Source organism: Pangasianodon hypophthalmus, chromosome 10 (genome assembly GCF_027358585.1).
Source record: "Pangasianodon hypophthalmus isolate fPanHyp1 chromosome 10, fPanHyp1.pri, whole genome shotgun sequence".
In the NCBI taxonomy this organism is placed as follows: domain Eukaryota; kingdom Metazoa; phylum Chordata; class Actinopteri; order Siluriformes; family Pangasiidae; genus Pangasianodon; species Pangasianodon hypophthalmus.
In genome coordinates, this window is record NC_069719.1 from 9527126 (window position 1) to 9540987 (window position 13862).

At 36.7% G+C, this 13862-nt stretch overlaps 1 protein-coding gene across 7 annotated transcripts in view; it reads left to right on the plus strand.

Annotated features, from left to right (window-relative positions):
• myt1lb (myelin transcription factor 1-like, b) overlaps nucleotides 1–13862 on the plus strand; it is a 110261-nt gene that overhangs the window by 74151 nt on the left and 22248 nt on the right. For all 7 annotated transcript variants that reach the window (XM_034308316.2, XM_053237480.1, XM_053237479.1 and 4 more), the window contains 3 exons: nucleotides 1909–2016; nucleotides 3463–3677; nucleotides 8068–8345. In XM_034308316.2, coding sequence (XP_034164207.1) covers nucleotides 1909–2016; nucleotides 3463–3677; nucleotides 8068–8345 — 601 coding nt within the window. The remainder of the gene's footprint in view (nucleotides 1–1908; nucleotides 2017–3462; nucleotides 3678–8067; nucleotides 8346–13862) is intronic.

A 13862-nucleotide genomic window follows, 5' to 3' on the forward strand; every position in this document is an offset into this window, starting at 1 on the left:
AATACATGTTTCTCATAAAGGTTCTGAATGTTACGTAAAGATTTCTGAACATTAGATGTAATGTTTGGATTTGTACAAGCACTTCTGTGTGTTTCTTCCTCAGACTAGAGTATAGTATATATTCTTTGTCTAACTGAAAAGTTGCATTGTTTTTATAAAATTGTAGGATCATTATTTCTAGAATTAAAATCTGTGAAATACTTTCAGGAAACATTCTAATAACATTTACTGTTAGCTGGATTTATATTTATATGTACATTTTTATGTATAAAGTATTTACTGACTTTAATCATTTACAGATATTGGAAAGATATATATTGAAATGTATATTCTATTATTATTCACTGTATAAAATTTATCATAATATTTACAGTAAATAATTATTAAACATACATATGTACATACAGTAAAATATGGCAATATATTTACAGGTAATTCCTATACTTTTTAGATCACTATACTGTATGTTTCAAGTAATATACTGTTAATGTAAAATAAACTGATAACCCACTATATTTGTCTGTTTAGCTGATGGTTTTATCCAAAGTGACTTACAATTGAGACAAGATAGAGCTAAGCAGTTGAAGGTTAAGGGTCTTGCTCAAGGACTCAATCATGGCAGCTTGCCAGTGCTGGGATTTGAACTCATGACCTTCTGAGCTGTAGTTCAAAGCCTCAACCACTGAGCCACCATTTCCCTCAACAAGCTCCCTCTGATTCAACCACCTCTACTGTTGCATTAACTCACACTAAAAGCTGAATTTCAGAGCCACTAATTTTCAAATGCTGACAGAAAGAGAATCCTTCTCATTCTCACTCCCACCTAAAAAGCTAGCTACCACTATAAATTGTTTTTTTGATATTTTACTCTAAACCAGTGCACTGATTTCCAGTACAATCCTGTAAAATAATAAAACAGTGTTTTGCTGTAAAACAAATGTTACAAGTTACAGAATTTTATAGTGATTTTTTCCATCATGATTTTGTGTGCAGAGCAAAGCTAAAGTGTGTCTAAAATCTATTTTTTTTTTGTTTTTTTTTTTTAACAAAATGCTCAGTGTTGCATATACACCAATACTTAACCCTTAGAAAAAGATTAAGCATGTGTCTGTAGCTGTGACTGGGATGATAAATGCCGAGCTCGCTGTAGTCTTTCTCTTTAATGCATGTAATTCTATTCTGGGGTGCTGCTGCAGTGAAGGTGTGACGGTCAGCAGCTGGTGTGGGATGGTAGGCCTGGCACCAGCCATTAGCACGTCTGTGACACCCGAGCAGGAGCGCCAGCTGCACATCACACACACACACACACACACACACACACACACACACACACACACACACAGTCACTCTGAGGAATGCACCTGCTGTAGAAGAAACTACACACTTTTAACTCTTACATCTGCACTCACAAGTGTGGAAATGTGTGTACTCAGGCCCCAAAGCAAATTGCCGGTTTGTCTCGTGTCATTTGCACATAGACAGACCTACACACACCTTTGCTGTTACTCTGTTCCTTCTATCTGCTGCGAGAAAACTCTCCACTGAATTCCTTTAGCATTCTTAACGGATCACAAAAAGAGGAAATAGTGACTCAAAATTCATTCTCATGGGAAATCACAGTCACAAGTCTGAAAAGGAAGTCTGAAAAGGAAGTCTGAAATCCACCTGTGTTTGAACTGTGGAGTCGATTCATTTTGTCTTAGAAATGTGGAGTTTGTAGAAATGTGTAATACCTCCATCAAGGTTTCAGTACAGACCTCATAAAGCTGGAGCTGTTGTTGCATAGACTGTCTTCCTGATGATTATTTTGTGTGATGATGGCTTCTCTAATATTTGTAGAGTGACATCATACAGTATGTGTTGCTTTTCATTTTTCCTTTTTTTTCATTTTGTGTTGTGTTAACGCAGTCTCTCGGGATGCCCGATAGCAGCTGCTGAGAAACTGGCAAAAGCTCATGAGAAACACCAGGCCTGCAATGGAACTAAGTCCAACCAGGCATCGGACCGAGTTCTGAGGTAGGAGACAACACCCATCATGGATGCTTCAGTTTAATATCACATGCTGTTAGACGTAGTGTATATTATTTAATATCATTAGTGGATCGTCAGTGTCCCATGGTGGTGTAGTGAGTAGCATGGCCATCTCACAGCTCCAGGGTCCTCGGTTTGATCCTAAGCTCATGTTACTGTTTGTGTGGAGTTTCACGTGTTCTCACTGTGGGGGGTTGGGGAGGGCTTTCCTCCAGGTTCTCCAGTTTCCTCCCACGTCCCAAAAAACATACTGGTAGATGGATTGGCTACATTAAATGGCCCCTAGCATGAAGAAGTGTGTGTGTGTGTGTATATACAGTGTCCTGCGTCCCATCCAGTATGTATTCCCATCTCACTCATGGTGTTGTCAGAATGGGTTCCAAATCCACACTGACTGTTGTTAATGAAGATGTTAACATATTATCTGTAGTTATTCAGTTCATAAGCATTCAATCATGTAGTGCTCACATCCTAGACTCAGCTTTACATCCAACCTAAGTTATGATTTTCATGACTCGTAATGTGACTTGGACTCACACTTCTATGACCTGAGGGTCCATGTATGTTGCGTTCATTCATTTTTTGCTTCAAGTTTCTTGTAGTATGTACTGTTTTAAAGTAAAACCTGCTTTGAAGATATTTGCATGGATTTTTTTGTAAAAACAAATGATCTCAATGTATATCAACCCCAGAGATTAATGTTCATAATATCAGAATTTGACCCAAACTTACTGAATTTCGCATGCTGTATAAACAGTCTGTGTCCATAACTGTTTCTTCAGCATTAAATAGCATTACTCAAGCTATGCCACTACAGCTTACGACAATTCATGAAAGGACCCAGAGTCCCAATTCCTTTTATTCCCTTTCTTCCAGACTTGAGTTGAGCTTGAACAGCAGAATAAAGACTTTGGGCTTGATTTGGATGAGAGGGTGAGATTCTGACTGGCAGCATTCCAGGATATTCTTGGAGTGTATTCCAAAAATATTAGAGCTGTTAATAAAAAACACAAAAATATTAGTGTGTAAAAGCACATTCCTGAAAATACCCTTATACTGCATTTGCAAATAGAATCCCCTGTTATGGGTATATATATATATATATATATATATATATATATATATATATATATTGCTTGAAATTTGGACACATAGTATATATATTATATATCGTGTGTCCAAATTTCAAGCAAAAGAAAAAATCAAATGTTTTTCCTACACAATTTTCCTATAAATATTATATGTGGAGGATGTAAAAAGATTATGTAATCTAAAAATCACCAGCCAAAAACAAACAGCAAATAAGAGACTGCAACTAGTGCCGACTGTCATAATTTATTTTTGCTATGTTTATTACTAAAACCTTTTCATGATTTATGTGGTATATTCCATGAGATCCTGTTGACCGTCCTCTGTCGGTTGCTCTTTTAGGCCCATGTGCTTTGTAAAGCAGCTGGAGATCCCGCAATATGGCTATAAGAACAATGTCCCCACCACCACCCCGCGCTCCAACCTGGCCAAAGAGCTGGAGAAATACTCCAAGACCAGCTTCGACTACAACGGCTACGACAACCAGAATGTGTACGGCAAACGCGCCATTGCTCCTAAAGTCCAGGGGCGTGACACATCACCCAAGGGATACGATGGTAAGACTGGCAAAACCATATTTTATCTTTCTATTCTTCACATCTTCTGATGTGACTAGTGAACATCATGTTTTTCAAAGTACAGGGAATGTATTTTTTTTTTTTTTTGGCTTCACATAATTTTAGCATGAGATGTAGTTTTAGCGAATATGAATTCAGTGAATACCAAATGCACTGACACTACAATGGCGCTATTTTATGAGTGTTCCCAACATCTTCTCCAGGCTTTGACCACGGGAATGGAAATGTATGGAAATTATATAGTAGCGGATGCATAATGAATGACTGGGTAGAGGCGAGTCAAGGTCTAGTCTCTGGGCCACAGCTAATTGCAATTCTGTTTGAATAGCAGCCAGTTCCCTGGCTGCACTTTAATGACTGAGAGAGGCGTGGGCATATAGAGAGAGACAGAGAGAGAGAGAGAGAGAGAGAGAGACAGAAAGAGAGAAAGCGAGAGCAAGAGAGAGATGGCAGCAGGGAACTCAGTTGGAGATGCCACTTTGATGCCCGGCTGGTGGCTGTGGCTCATTGTAACTTTAGTCAGATGGCAAATAGCGCAGTTTTCTCACCTGAACCTCAAGGATGCAGCTCGGCACAAGTGCTCAACCCCCACTGCTTTTATTCTACCTCACCTTACAACTCATTAATCATGCAATCAGAGAAATCACTATGTGCTGGAAATAAGTAGACTGTCAACAGGTAAAAGATACTCTAACTAGTTATGCCTTATTATTAAATTCTCTACTGACTTCACAATAACTCTTGACTTAAGGGGGTGTTCACAGGTGATCTCACACATAAACCCTTTATGACATAAAAAAAACTTAAACATTTGTCATAAATTGCAAAAAATCAAATAAAGGTAAGCACTTCTAAAAAAATACAATTATTTCCAGTGTTCCTGACCTTTGTAAATACCTTCTGAATGCATAGTAAAGGTTTAAACTGTAGCAATCATTGCACTATAATAACAGAGTTATATGGGTTATATATATAATAACACAGTAGTGTGTGTATGTATAATAATAGAGTTATATGTTTCATATAATAACAGTACGTATATATATATATATATATATATATATATATATATATATATATATATGTGTGTGTGTGTGTGTGTGTGTGCGTGTGTGTGTGTGTGTGTATTAACACAGTTGTTTGTATATATAAATATATAATAACTGTTTTATGTGTTATATATGAACAGAGTTTTTTCAGAACTTCTCAACTATTTATGAAATTATTTATTCATTTATGAAGGTCCAATGTAAGCACCTACCAAGCCAAATAATTACTGTGTATATAATTGTATTGAAATGTGTGTATTTATAGTGCATAATGAGGAGTTAATACCAACTGTATCACAGATTTTCATGCTACTTTGACAGTTGATAATCTATTTAAAGTGAGCAGAAAGCTTAGCAGATGAGTGCTTGGTCAGCTTATCCTTTAAACCAGTGACATGTTTTTTCTTTACAGAAGATCACACCATATTAACCAAACCATTTGGCAATAGTTTATTTATTGCAAAATAGCAAATGGTAAAATAACTTGATAAACAAATGATAAAATAACTTGCATTCCATATACACATTACAGTTTCTTAACCTCAATTTAGTATCTTGTGGTGACATTAAGTTGTGTGCACAATTAACTGTCGCCACAAAATATAAAAATTATTTTTAGAAATTATGAAAAAAATTAACTCTCAACAGTGAATACAGCATGGTTTAGATTTTTTTTTTATTTCTCATATTAATATTTATAAAATTGTCTCTTGAATATAGTGCATTCTGTCAGTGTTCATTATAAAGAAAAATATTTTTCTTTAGAATATACTCATCTTATAGATAAGTGCTTGTCTTTAAGTGTTCTGCCTAGAAGGTCAACTTAAGCAGCTGCGTAACCAAGCCCTGAATACAAAGAAATTTCCCTGTGTAAACTTAAATTTTTACCTTAGATTGCAGACTCTATACAGTATTTATCAATAAGGTCCATAGTGCATGTATAATAATGAAAAGGGAGAGTGCATGGCAAAATGCAGGAGGCTAAACAACAGAAGGAGTAGAGGGATAGAACTGAGAGAAGAGCTGACTTTTTTCAAACTGGGATTTGAAGGACATGATAGTGGAGATGTTATGGAGGCTCTGTGGGTGGGTTCAATAAAATTGAATGACCTGCCCCCTTCAGAGGAGAATCAATACTTCAGAACAAGTAAACCTTTACTACATGATCTAGGAATATGTTGTTGGCAATAAATATGGAGTGGCTCAGCTAGTATTGTGAGAAAAGATCATGTAGGGTTTTAAAGGCTAGAAGGAGTATTTTATACTGAAGAGTATAAGAGTTGTAACTAATGACCAGTGTAGGTGGTAATGAATGAGGGTGATATTGTAGGCATATTGTGTGGTGTGCAGGAGAACTCTAGCTTTTGGATATATTGCAGTCTGGCATTGTTAAGTTTGACAGCTAATTTGGATTTAGTTTCAGTCATGGTCTTTGGACAAAAATGCATAACAGTATATATATATATATATATATATATATATATCTTAAACTAATTATAATTCTTTATTTGGTTTGGTAGGTGCTTACATTGGGCCTTCATAAATTATAAGTGATACAGCAAATAATTTCATTAGTAGCTCTGAAGCTCTGATAAAAATCTTACTCTATATATATAAAATGTAACTGTTATTTAATATACTGTATATGTAATAGTATATGTATGTATAAGTTTCCAAACTGCAAATGAATAATTCCTAGGTTTTAATTCCTTCTTAGATTGAGAGCCAAATTGCTTTACACATTGGGAATGGCACATTCCCATTACACACTTAGTAACGCATAAAGCATTTCTTTTCCTCCAGTTTGTCTTTGCTAAATGAAAGTTCGTAAGCCGCTTGTATTACATAGCTATGATTGAGTCTGTAACACAGCAAATTCTGGCTAGCTAGTATTTTATTAGCTTGATCAGACACTACAAAAAGTAGTTTTCCCTAGCTGATAAAAATTTTTATCACAAAGTAATGTCAGTGTAATCAATAAGGTTGCTACTGTTACCATATAAGTTATGAGTGTTACATGATCTCCACCCACAAATCTTCACGCTGAGCATACATACATACGTTATTACATTTTGTCATATACTTTGTGTAGAATTGTTAAATATTATCTTTTAGTTTTCATCACTGAAATTGATATTACTCTCTTTTTGCCAACAAAATGACTACTACATTCTGGCAACATGGCAGTAGTCAAGATGAGATGTTATGAAGCCATTAACTAGGTCTGGAACTAGATCCTTCATCCTTTATGTCAAATAATGGATGAAGGTCAGAAGATGAAGTCTAGACAAGAGAGCTAATATGGGCTTCAAAATGAGTAATGGGTCAAAAGAAACACCAGGGTTTGACAGGATTAACCCGCACTCCATCTATATTAATACCTCTGAACACATTTACTAGAGATCTGGACCCAACCAGCGGAGTTTCTCTATTTTTCAGAGTTTAGAAAATTAAAGCACATCTGACATGTGGAAAAAAATATAACACAATACATCATTGTTGGAATTATACTGAAACCCCTAGGGGTTCCCAGTAATGAGATTTGCTATAGGGAACAATAATATCCTTTATTTTATTCCATCTAAATTTGGTCGATCTTTACTGAAGTGACTAAAATCATTCAAAGGAATACTCCAGTGTTTTTCAATCAAATATCTATTTAATACGTTTATAGCAATTAGCAATTTAGCATGTGCAAATGGCATGGACAATAACTTTGAGATGTTTATCTGTACTAAGAAAAGAATAGAAATCCTGCACTTCAGTCTATATATTTGTTTATAGAAAATACATATTTCTGTATGATGCTTTGAAAGGAATTTGTAAAGTAACCTCTAAATCTATGTTTTAAATATATATATATATATATATATATATATATATATATATATATATATATATATATATATATGTGTGTGTAAAACAGAGTGATTAAGGGTGACTACTTTTTCAGTATAAAGAATGTCTTTGGCTTCAGTGGTTTGATAAGAAAAGATTTTCTCTCATGTCCTTTTCATGCTAATGCCTTGATCACTGGAGCATAAGTCTTGTTTTCAGTTATCATTTTAAAGTTATGTTTTCTAAACGTTTACTGAGGGCTCCAACAAGTGGCCTTAGACTATAGAAATTAGAAAACTGTAGAAAATTAGAACTTTTCCACTTTTTCTCTCATTACAGGGTAACTTGTTGCTTAATGATAAAAAATCTTGCTTAATGATAATCACTCACACACTACAAATGCATAGAAAAACACTGGAGTATTTCTTTAAAAGAGTTTTTGGCCATATACAGTATAAATCTTTTTGTGTGTGTCTCCTCAGCTAAGAGATACTGTAAGAACTCCAGCTCGGCGAGCAGCACCACCAGTAGCTACGCTCCCAGCAGTAGCAGCAGCCTGAGCTGTGGAGGAGCTGCAGGAGCAGGAGGAGGAGGAGGAGGAGGAAGCAGCGCCAGCAGCACCTGCAGCAAAAGCAGCTTTGACTACACGCATGACATGGAGGCCGCCCACATGGCTGCTACAGCCATCCTCAACCTGTCCACACGATGCAGAGAGATGCCTCAGAGTCTGAGCGGCAAGCCACAGGAGCTCTGCACACAGGTACAGGTACACACACACATATATATATATATATATATATATATATATATATATATATATATATATATATATATATATTGTGTGTGTGTGTGTGTGTGTGTGTGTGTGTGTGTCCTGTCTATAGCACATTTTAAAAAACTTGACGAAAATTCTCATGGAGTCTCTAGGTGCATGCAGCACTGGTTCCTCGATGTCAGCGAGTGTGTGTAGGAGTGTTTTTGGATGCTATATCCGTCTATTAAGGTGTTACATGACTACAGCAGATCAGGACTTTAAGCTAAGGGTTTTTTTTTGTTTGTTTGTTTTTAAATATTCCAATGCAGTTGCAGTTGCTGACAGCAGTTTGTCTGCAACTGTACATATCGTAATAGGTCATTTTAGCTTGTTCTGAGTGTCTCTGTGCTAAGAATGCATAGAAATAGTAGGATACTATAAACTTACTAAGTGTTTACCAATGTTCAGTTCATTTTTAAATAGAATATAATACTTTCTAACATTGGAACAATGCAGTAAAATGTAATTATGGTATGGCAGCACGGTGATGCAGCGGGTAGCCAGCAGGTTTAGGGTCCCTGACTCGTTCCTGAGCTCACATTACTGTCTGTGTGGAGTTTCTCACGTCCTCCCTGGGTCTGTTTGGGGTTTCTCTAGGTTTTTCCAGGTTTCTCCCACCTCCCAAAAATGTGCTTGTAGGTGGATTGGCTATGTTAAATTTGACCTTTAGAGCAGCAAGGGGTCCATGGATCAAGATGTTAGTACACCAACTTCAGCATAACCTTTGGAACTATAGCAACCAATATTCAAAGAGAATGTAAAATGGATTCTTATACCAAACCACATCATATGATTAGAAGAATTTGGCATTTATCAAAATGTATTATTGGAATTATTAGCTGAAGATTACTCAGTTGTAGACTACTCCCACTCTGTTAGAGGATAGGATCAGCTTGTGTACCTGGACCTGGGCTGTGAGCAGACAAGAATGCACACCAGAATGCATTTTATCACAAAACATATTCTGTTCAAACTAGTTAGCAAAACGATCAGAAAACAAGCGTAAACTCTAAGTTTCAGAATCAGACCCACTATATTGCTGGCTGGCCACTATACTACTGCACAAATTCCTGATGAAGTGGAATACTATAGGTCTATATATAATGTGACAACAAGCAACGAGGTGAGAGATGACACAACAGCTTCAAAAAACACAAATTAAACTCAGCGTCTCTCAGTGTCGTGGAGTAGTCGTCCCAGTATTAAGTAAGCAAATAGATCGCTTGTTGTGTCACATCAGATATTACAACAGCTCAGATTTTAATTTAAACTGGCACTTTTGAGGAACAAGTAATTACTTACCTTTCTGTTAGCCAGTGTCACTCACTGCTGCTTCTTCAAATTCATGGCTATGAAGGATCTGGTGGTTCTGCACTTAATTTCTATTGGCTAAATTCTTCCTTCATTCAAAGATGGACACGGACACGCAAACGGATAGCATAACAAATTCACAGATACTTATAACTTCACCCTTCAGCTTATGGATGGCAGGCCTTTGCGAAAAAAAAAGGTGAGGGAAGGAAGGGGGGGATGTTTCTGAAGGTTTTGTGGTATTCATGCATGATCAGATGGAAAGTGACTACGCTGGTAACCACAAATTCTTCCCTCTAAAAAAACCCTCTAGAGTTCCTAGAGTTTAATTCACCAATACATTAGACTGATGAATTCATATAGGCATTTATAGACAACAAGTATTGACGTATACTTTATGTGGAAGGAATTTATTTTTCTACTTTCACAGTACAGAGAAATATCACCATTCTTGTGCCTGGTAATCACCCATACGCAACATACTATATATGATATGAAGAGATTAGACTGAAAAGCACTGGAGTCCTTTAATGATTATTACAATGAGTATAAATTTAAAATGGTATAAAAATTAATGAGTAACATGAGAAATGGGTGGCTCTATACACTAAACTGCCAGTTAATTAGCTATATCAATCTAGGAACAAATAAACTGGCAAGTCCGTGTGTGTATTTGGCTCCTGTTCCTCCGGGATTCACCAGTAAGGCAGCCAGAATAACAGCGCAGCCAGTGTGGCATCTTTAGTCACCAAGAAGCAGAACTGTCTGCCTTCCTGTGGCCTGATTGGATATACACAGCTCAAGTATTTACTACACACGCACATACACACACACACACACACACACATACTCAACTGGCATTGACACTAATGGTGAGGTGTGCAGGAATGGAAGGATGGAAAGGAGAGGGTTGGGAAGCAGGGATGATTGCATATGGTGGGTGATCGGAAGTGCCGAGAGCTAGAGGGCTTCCTCTCTCTATCTCTCTTTCTCTTCCTCCTCCATCCATCTCCTGTCACTCTGCAGAGAGGAGTGGGGGAATGAGAGAAGCAGCTGGCCTGCGGCAAAACCCATCTCCTCCTGTCACAGGCTGAGAGACAGCATGGTGCTCCTCTCCGCTTCTGACGGCTGTGCCTTCACTGCGCCTTCACTTCACTTCCTCTGATTATTTCACATCGAAAAATAACTGCCTCAAATGGGGCCGTTTGTCATGCATAAAGCTGTGGAACAAGACAAGAGGAAGCAGAATGATCATAAGATTCCATAGCTGCTATAAATAGATTTAATATTATTAATAGGGTGGATTGAGTTTGCCGTGTACAGTACATGTAAAAAGTCTACACACCCCTGTTAAAATTGCAAGTTAAGATGTTTTGTGATGTAAAAAATGAAACCAAGATAAATCATGTTCAATCTTTTTCCACCCTGAATGTGATATATCAACCAACAAAATTCAGATACTGAAAAACAAATAGAAGCATTCTAGGAACAAAAAGAAAAAAATCTTACAATAACCTGCTTGTACAAGTGTGCACACCCTTTCACAGTGGAGCATGTGACTGTGCTCAGAATGAATCACATTCATTCTCATGTTCAAAAGTATCTATCACACACCTGTGAATAGTGAAGTAATTCTGATTAACCCCAAATCAAGATCAGCTGTTTCTGTAGGATTTTCCTCACATCTTTTTGGTCATGATTTCCAAAGAGCTTAAAAAATCTGTACAGGATCTCATTGTTGAAAGGTATTGATCAGGAGAGGGGTACGAAAGAATTTCTGAAACATCAGATACCATCATACCATGGAACACCATGAAGGCCATCATCAACAAGTGGAGAAAATTAGGTACAACAGTGACGTTTCCAAGAACAGAATGTCCTTCTAAAACTGACGAAAGATCAAGACTACATTTTGCCAAATGCCAAATGTGGCGAAATGTGCTATGGTCTGATGAGACCAAGGTACAACTTTTTGGGCATAATTCTAAAAGATATGTTTGACACAAAAACAAGACAGCTTATCACCCAAAGAACATCATACCCACGGTGAAGCATGGTGGTGGCAGCATCATGCTATGGAGCTGCTTTTCTTCATCTGGGAATGGGGCTCTAGTCAAGATAAAGAGAATCATTGATAGCTCCAAATACCAATCTATTTTGGCACAAGCCCTCTGTTAGACAACTGAAGATGAAGAAAATAATTCAACTTTCAGCTTTGATAACAACCCAAAGGACAAATCCAAGCAGCAAAGGAATGGCTTTAGAAGAAGAAGATCAATGTTTTGGAATGGCCCAGTCAGAGCCCAGATCTAAATCCTATTGAAAATCTGTAGAATAACTTGAAGAGGGCTGTACACAAGAGATCCTCTCACAATTTGATTGATCTGGAGCACTTTTGCAAGAAACAGTGAAATAAAATTGCCAACCGAAGATGGGCTAAGTCCAAAAACAGTGAGTGCTGTTCTGCAAGCAAAAGATGCTTTAACTAAGTAGTAGTTACGTGGTGTGCAACCAGGTTATTGCAACCAGTTTATCTTCTTTTTTCAAAAATATTTCTATTTGTTATTTGTTTCTATTTGCAATTGAATTTTGTTTGTTGCTGTATCGCATTGAAGATGGAAAAAAGATCTGACATGATTTATTTTGGTTTAATATTTTACATCAAAAAAAACTGCAAGTTTAACAGGGGTGTGTGGACTTACCGTATATCTACTGATATATCCACTTTATGTGTGTAAAAAAGAAAAATCCAGAAGTTAATATAGACAGACGCAACATCTTTTATTTTATGTCAGCTATCTAGTTTTATTTCATGGAAAGACCACCTGTCGATCAACCTTGATTGACAGGATCAGCTATTTGTTACACCACAGCATTGTTGAAATGTTGAAGCTGATTGGTCAGAAGAAGACAGTAGTTCTGATTATAATTTAAATCAGAGGTTTACATTAATGCACTAATACATTATAATTTCTAAAGCAACTGCTTATTCACAGGGACTTGTACAATGGGCACTCCACATAATCTAATAAAATGATTTTATTTACTCCTTGTTTTGGTGAAGTATTCTTTTAGCAGATGTATATTTAACATTTATGGAAGGAATCCAGGGTGTCAGCACTTTGTAACAGTCAGTAAGTTTCTTGACACGGGAGAGTCATCAGGACAGAGGACTTTGCACCTTTCGGCACTTTTTCTCAATAACATGACAAGCTGCATTATTTGCATTATTAACGTCAAGAGAGAGAAAAAAGAAAGGCCGGTGAGGGAACAACTGTTTATAGCTGTTATAACGTAAGTGATAACAGAAACTAACTTGTCTCGTGGATTTTCCATAACATTAAATGCAGCTGAACAGCACAATGTGTGGTTTATTAACAAATTAAAAATGGTATGTGTTGGCAAATTGCTGTGGTATAAGAGGGATACTAATAATTACCTTCGGGGTGGTAATACTTTGTGTCTGGCCGTATCACACCACGTCGTCATGGATTTCCTTTTATAACAGCATGTAACATTTACTCACAAATACTTCTCTTGATATTGCTTATTTGTATTACATGTTGTGTTGTATTATTGTATTGTATTACATGTCCTGTGTTTGTATTGTCTGTAATAACTTGGTAAGCTGAAAAGTGTAAACATCCCAATGGGCTTGTTCCACCTTGGCCAATAAAGCTATTGTAACCTTGAGTCATGGAGAGTAGCAGCTCATACATATAGGCAACATTAGAATTAGATTTGATTTATGCTGAAGTTAGCTAGCTTTATTAATGAATGCCAGCTATCCAATGTTACTGTAATGATAGGTACCTGATGTTACTGTTACTTGATTAACTCAAACAAGGGCTAAGCCTAGGAGAGACCATCTGGTGCAGAGTTTGATTCACCATCTAGACAACTGGACACCTTTTTCGAGAAGGTCAGCAAGTGTTTTTCCCCAAGGCTGATTAACTTCGGTCCTAAGACCATGCGACACACAACATGCTCTGAGATTCAGTATGTAGGGAATATGTTAGTCTAACATGATCATGATAATAGCTGGTTCATGAAATAAAATCACCAAATTTAAGAATAAGAATATTCTAGTCAAGAATTCATTTATGGAATATTGTGTTTTTAAGACAGACATTAATACAGGATTCTGCACTG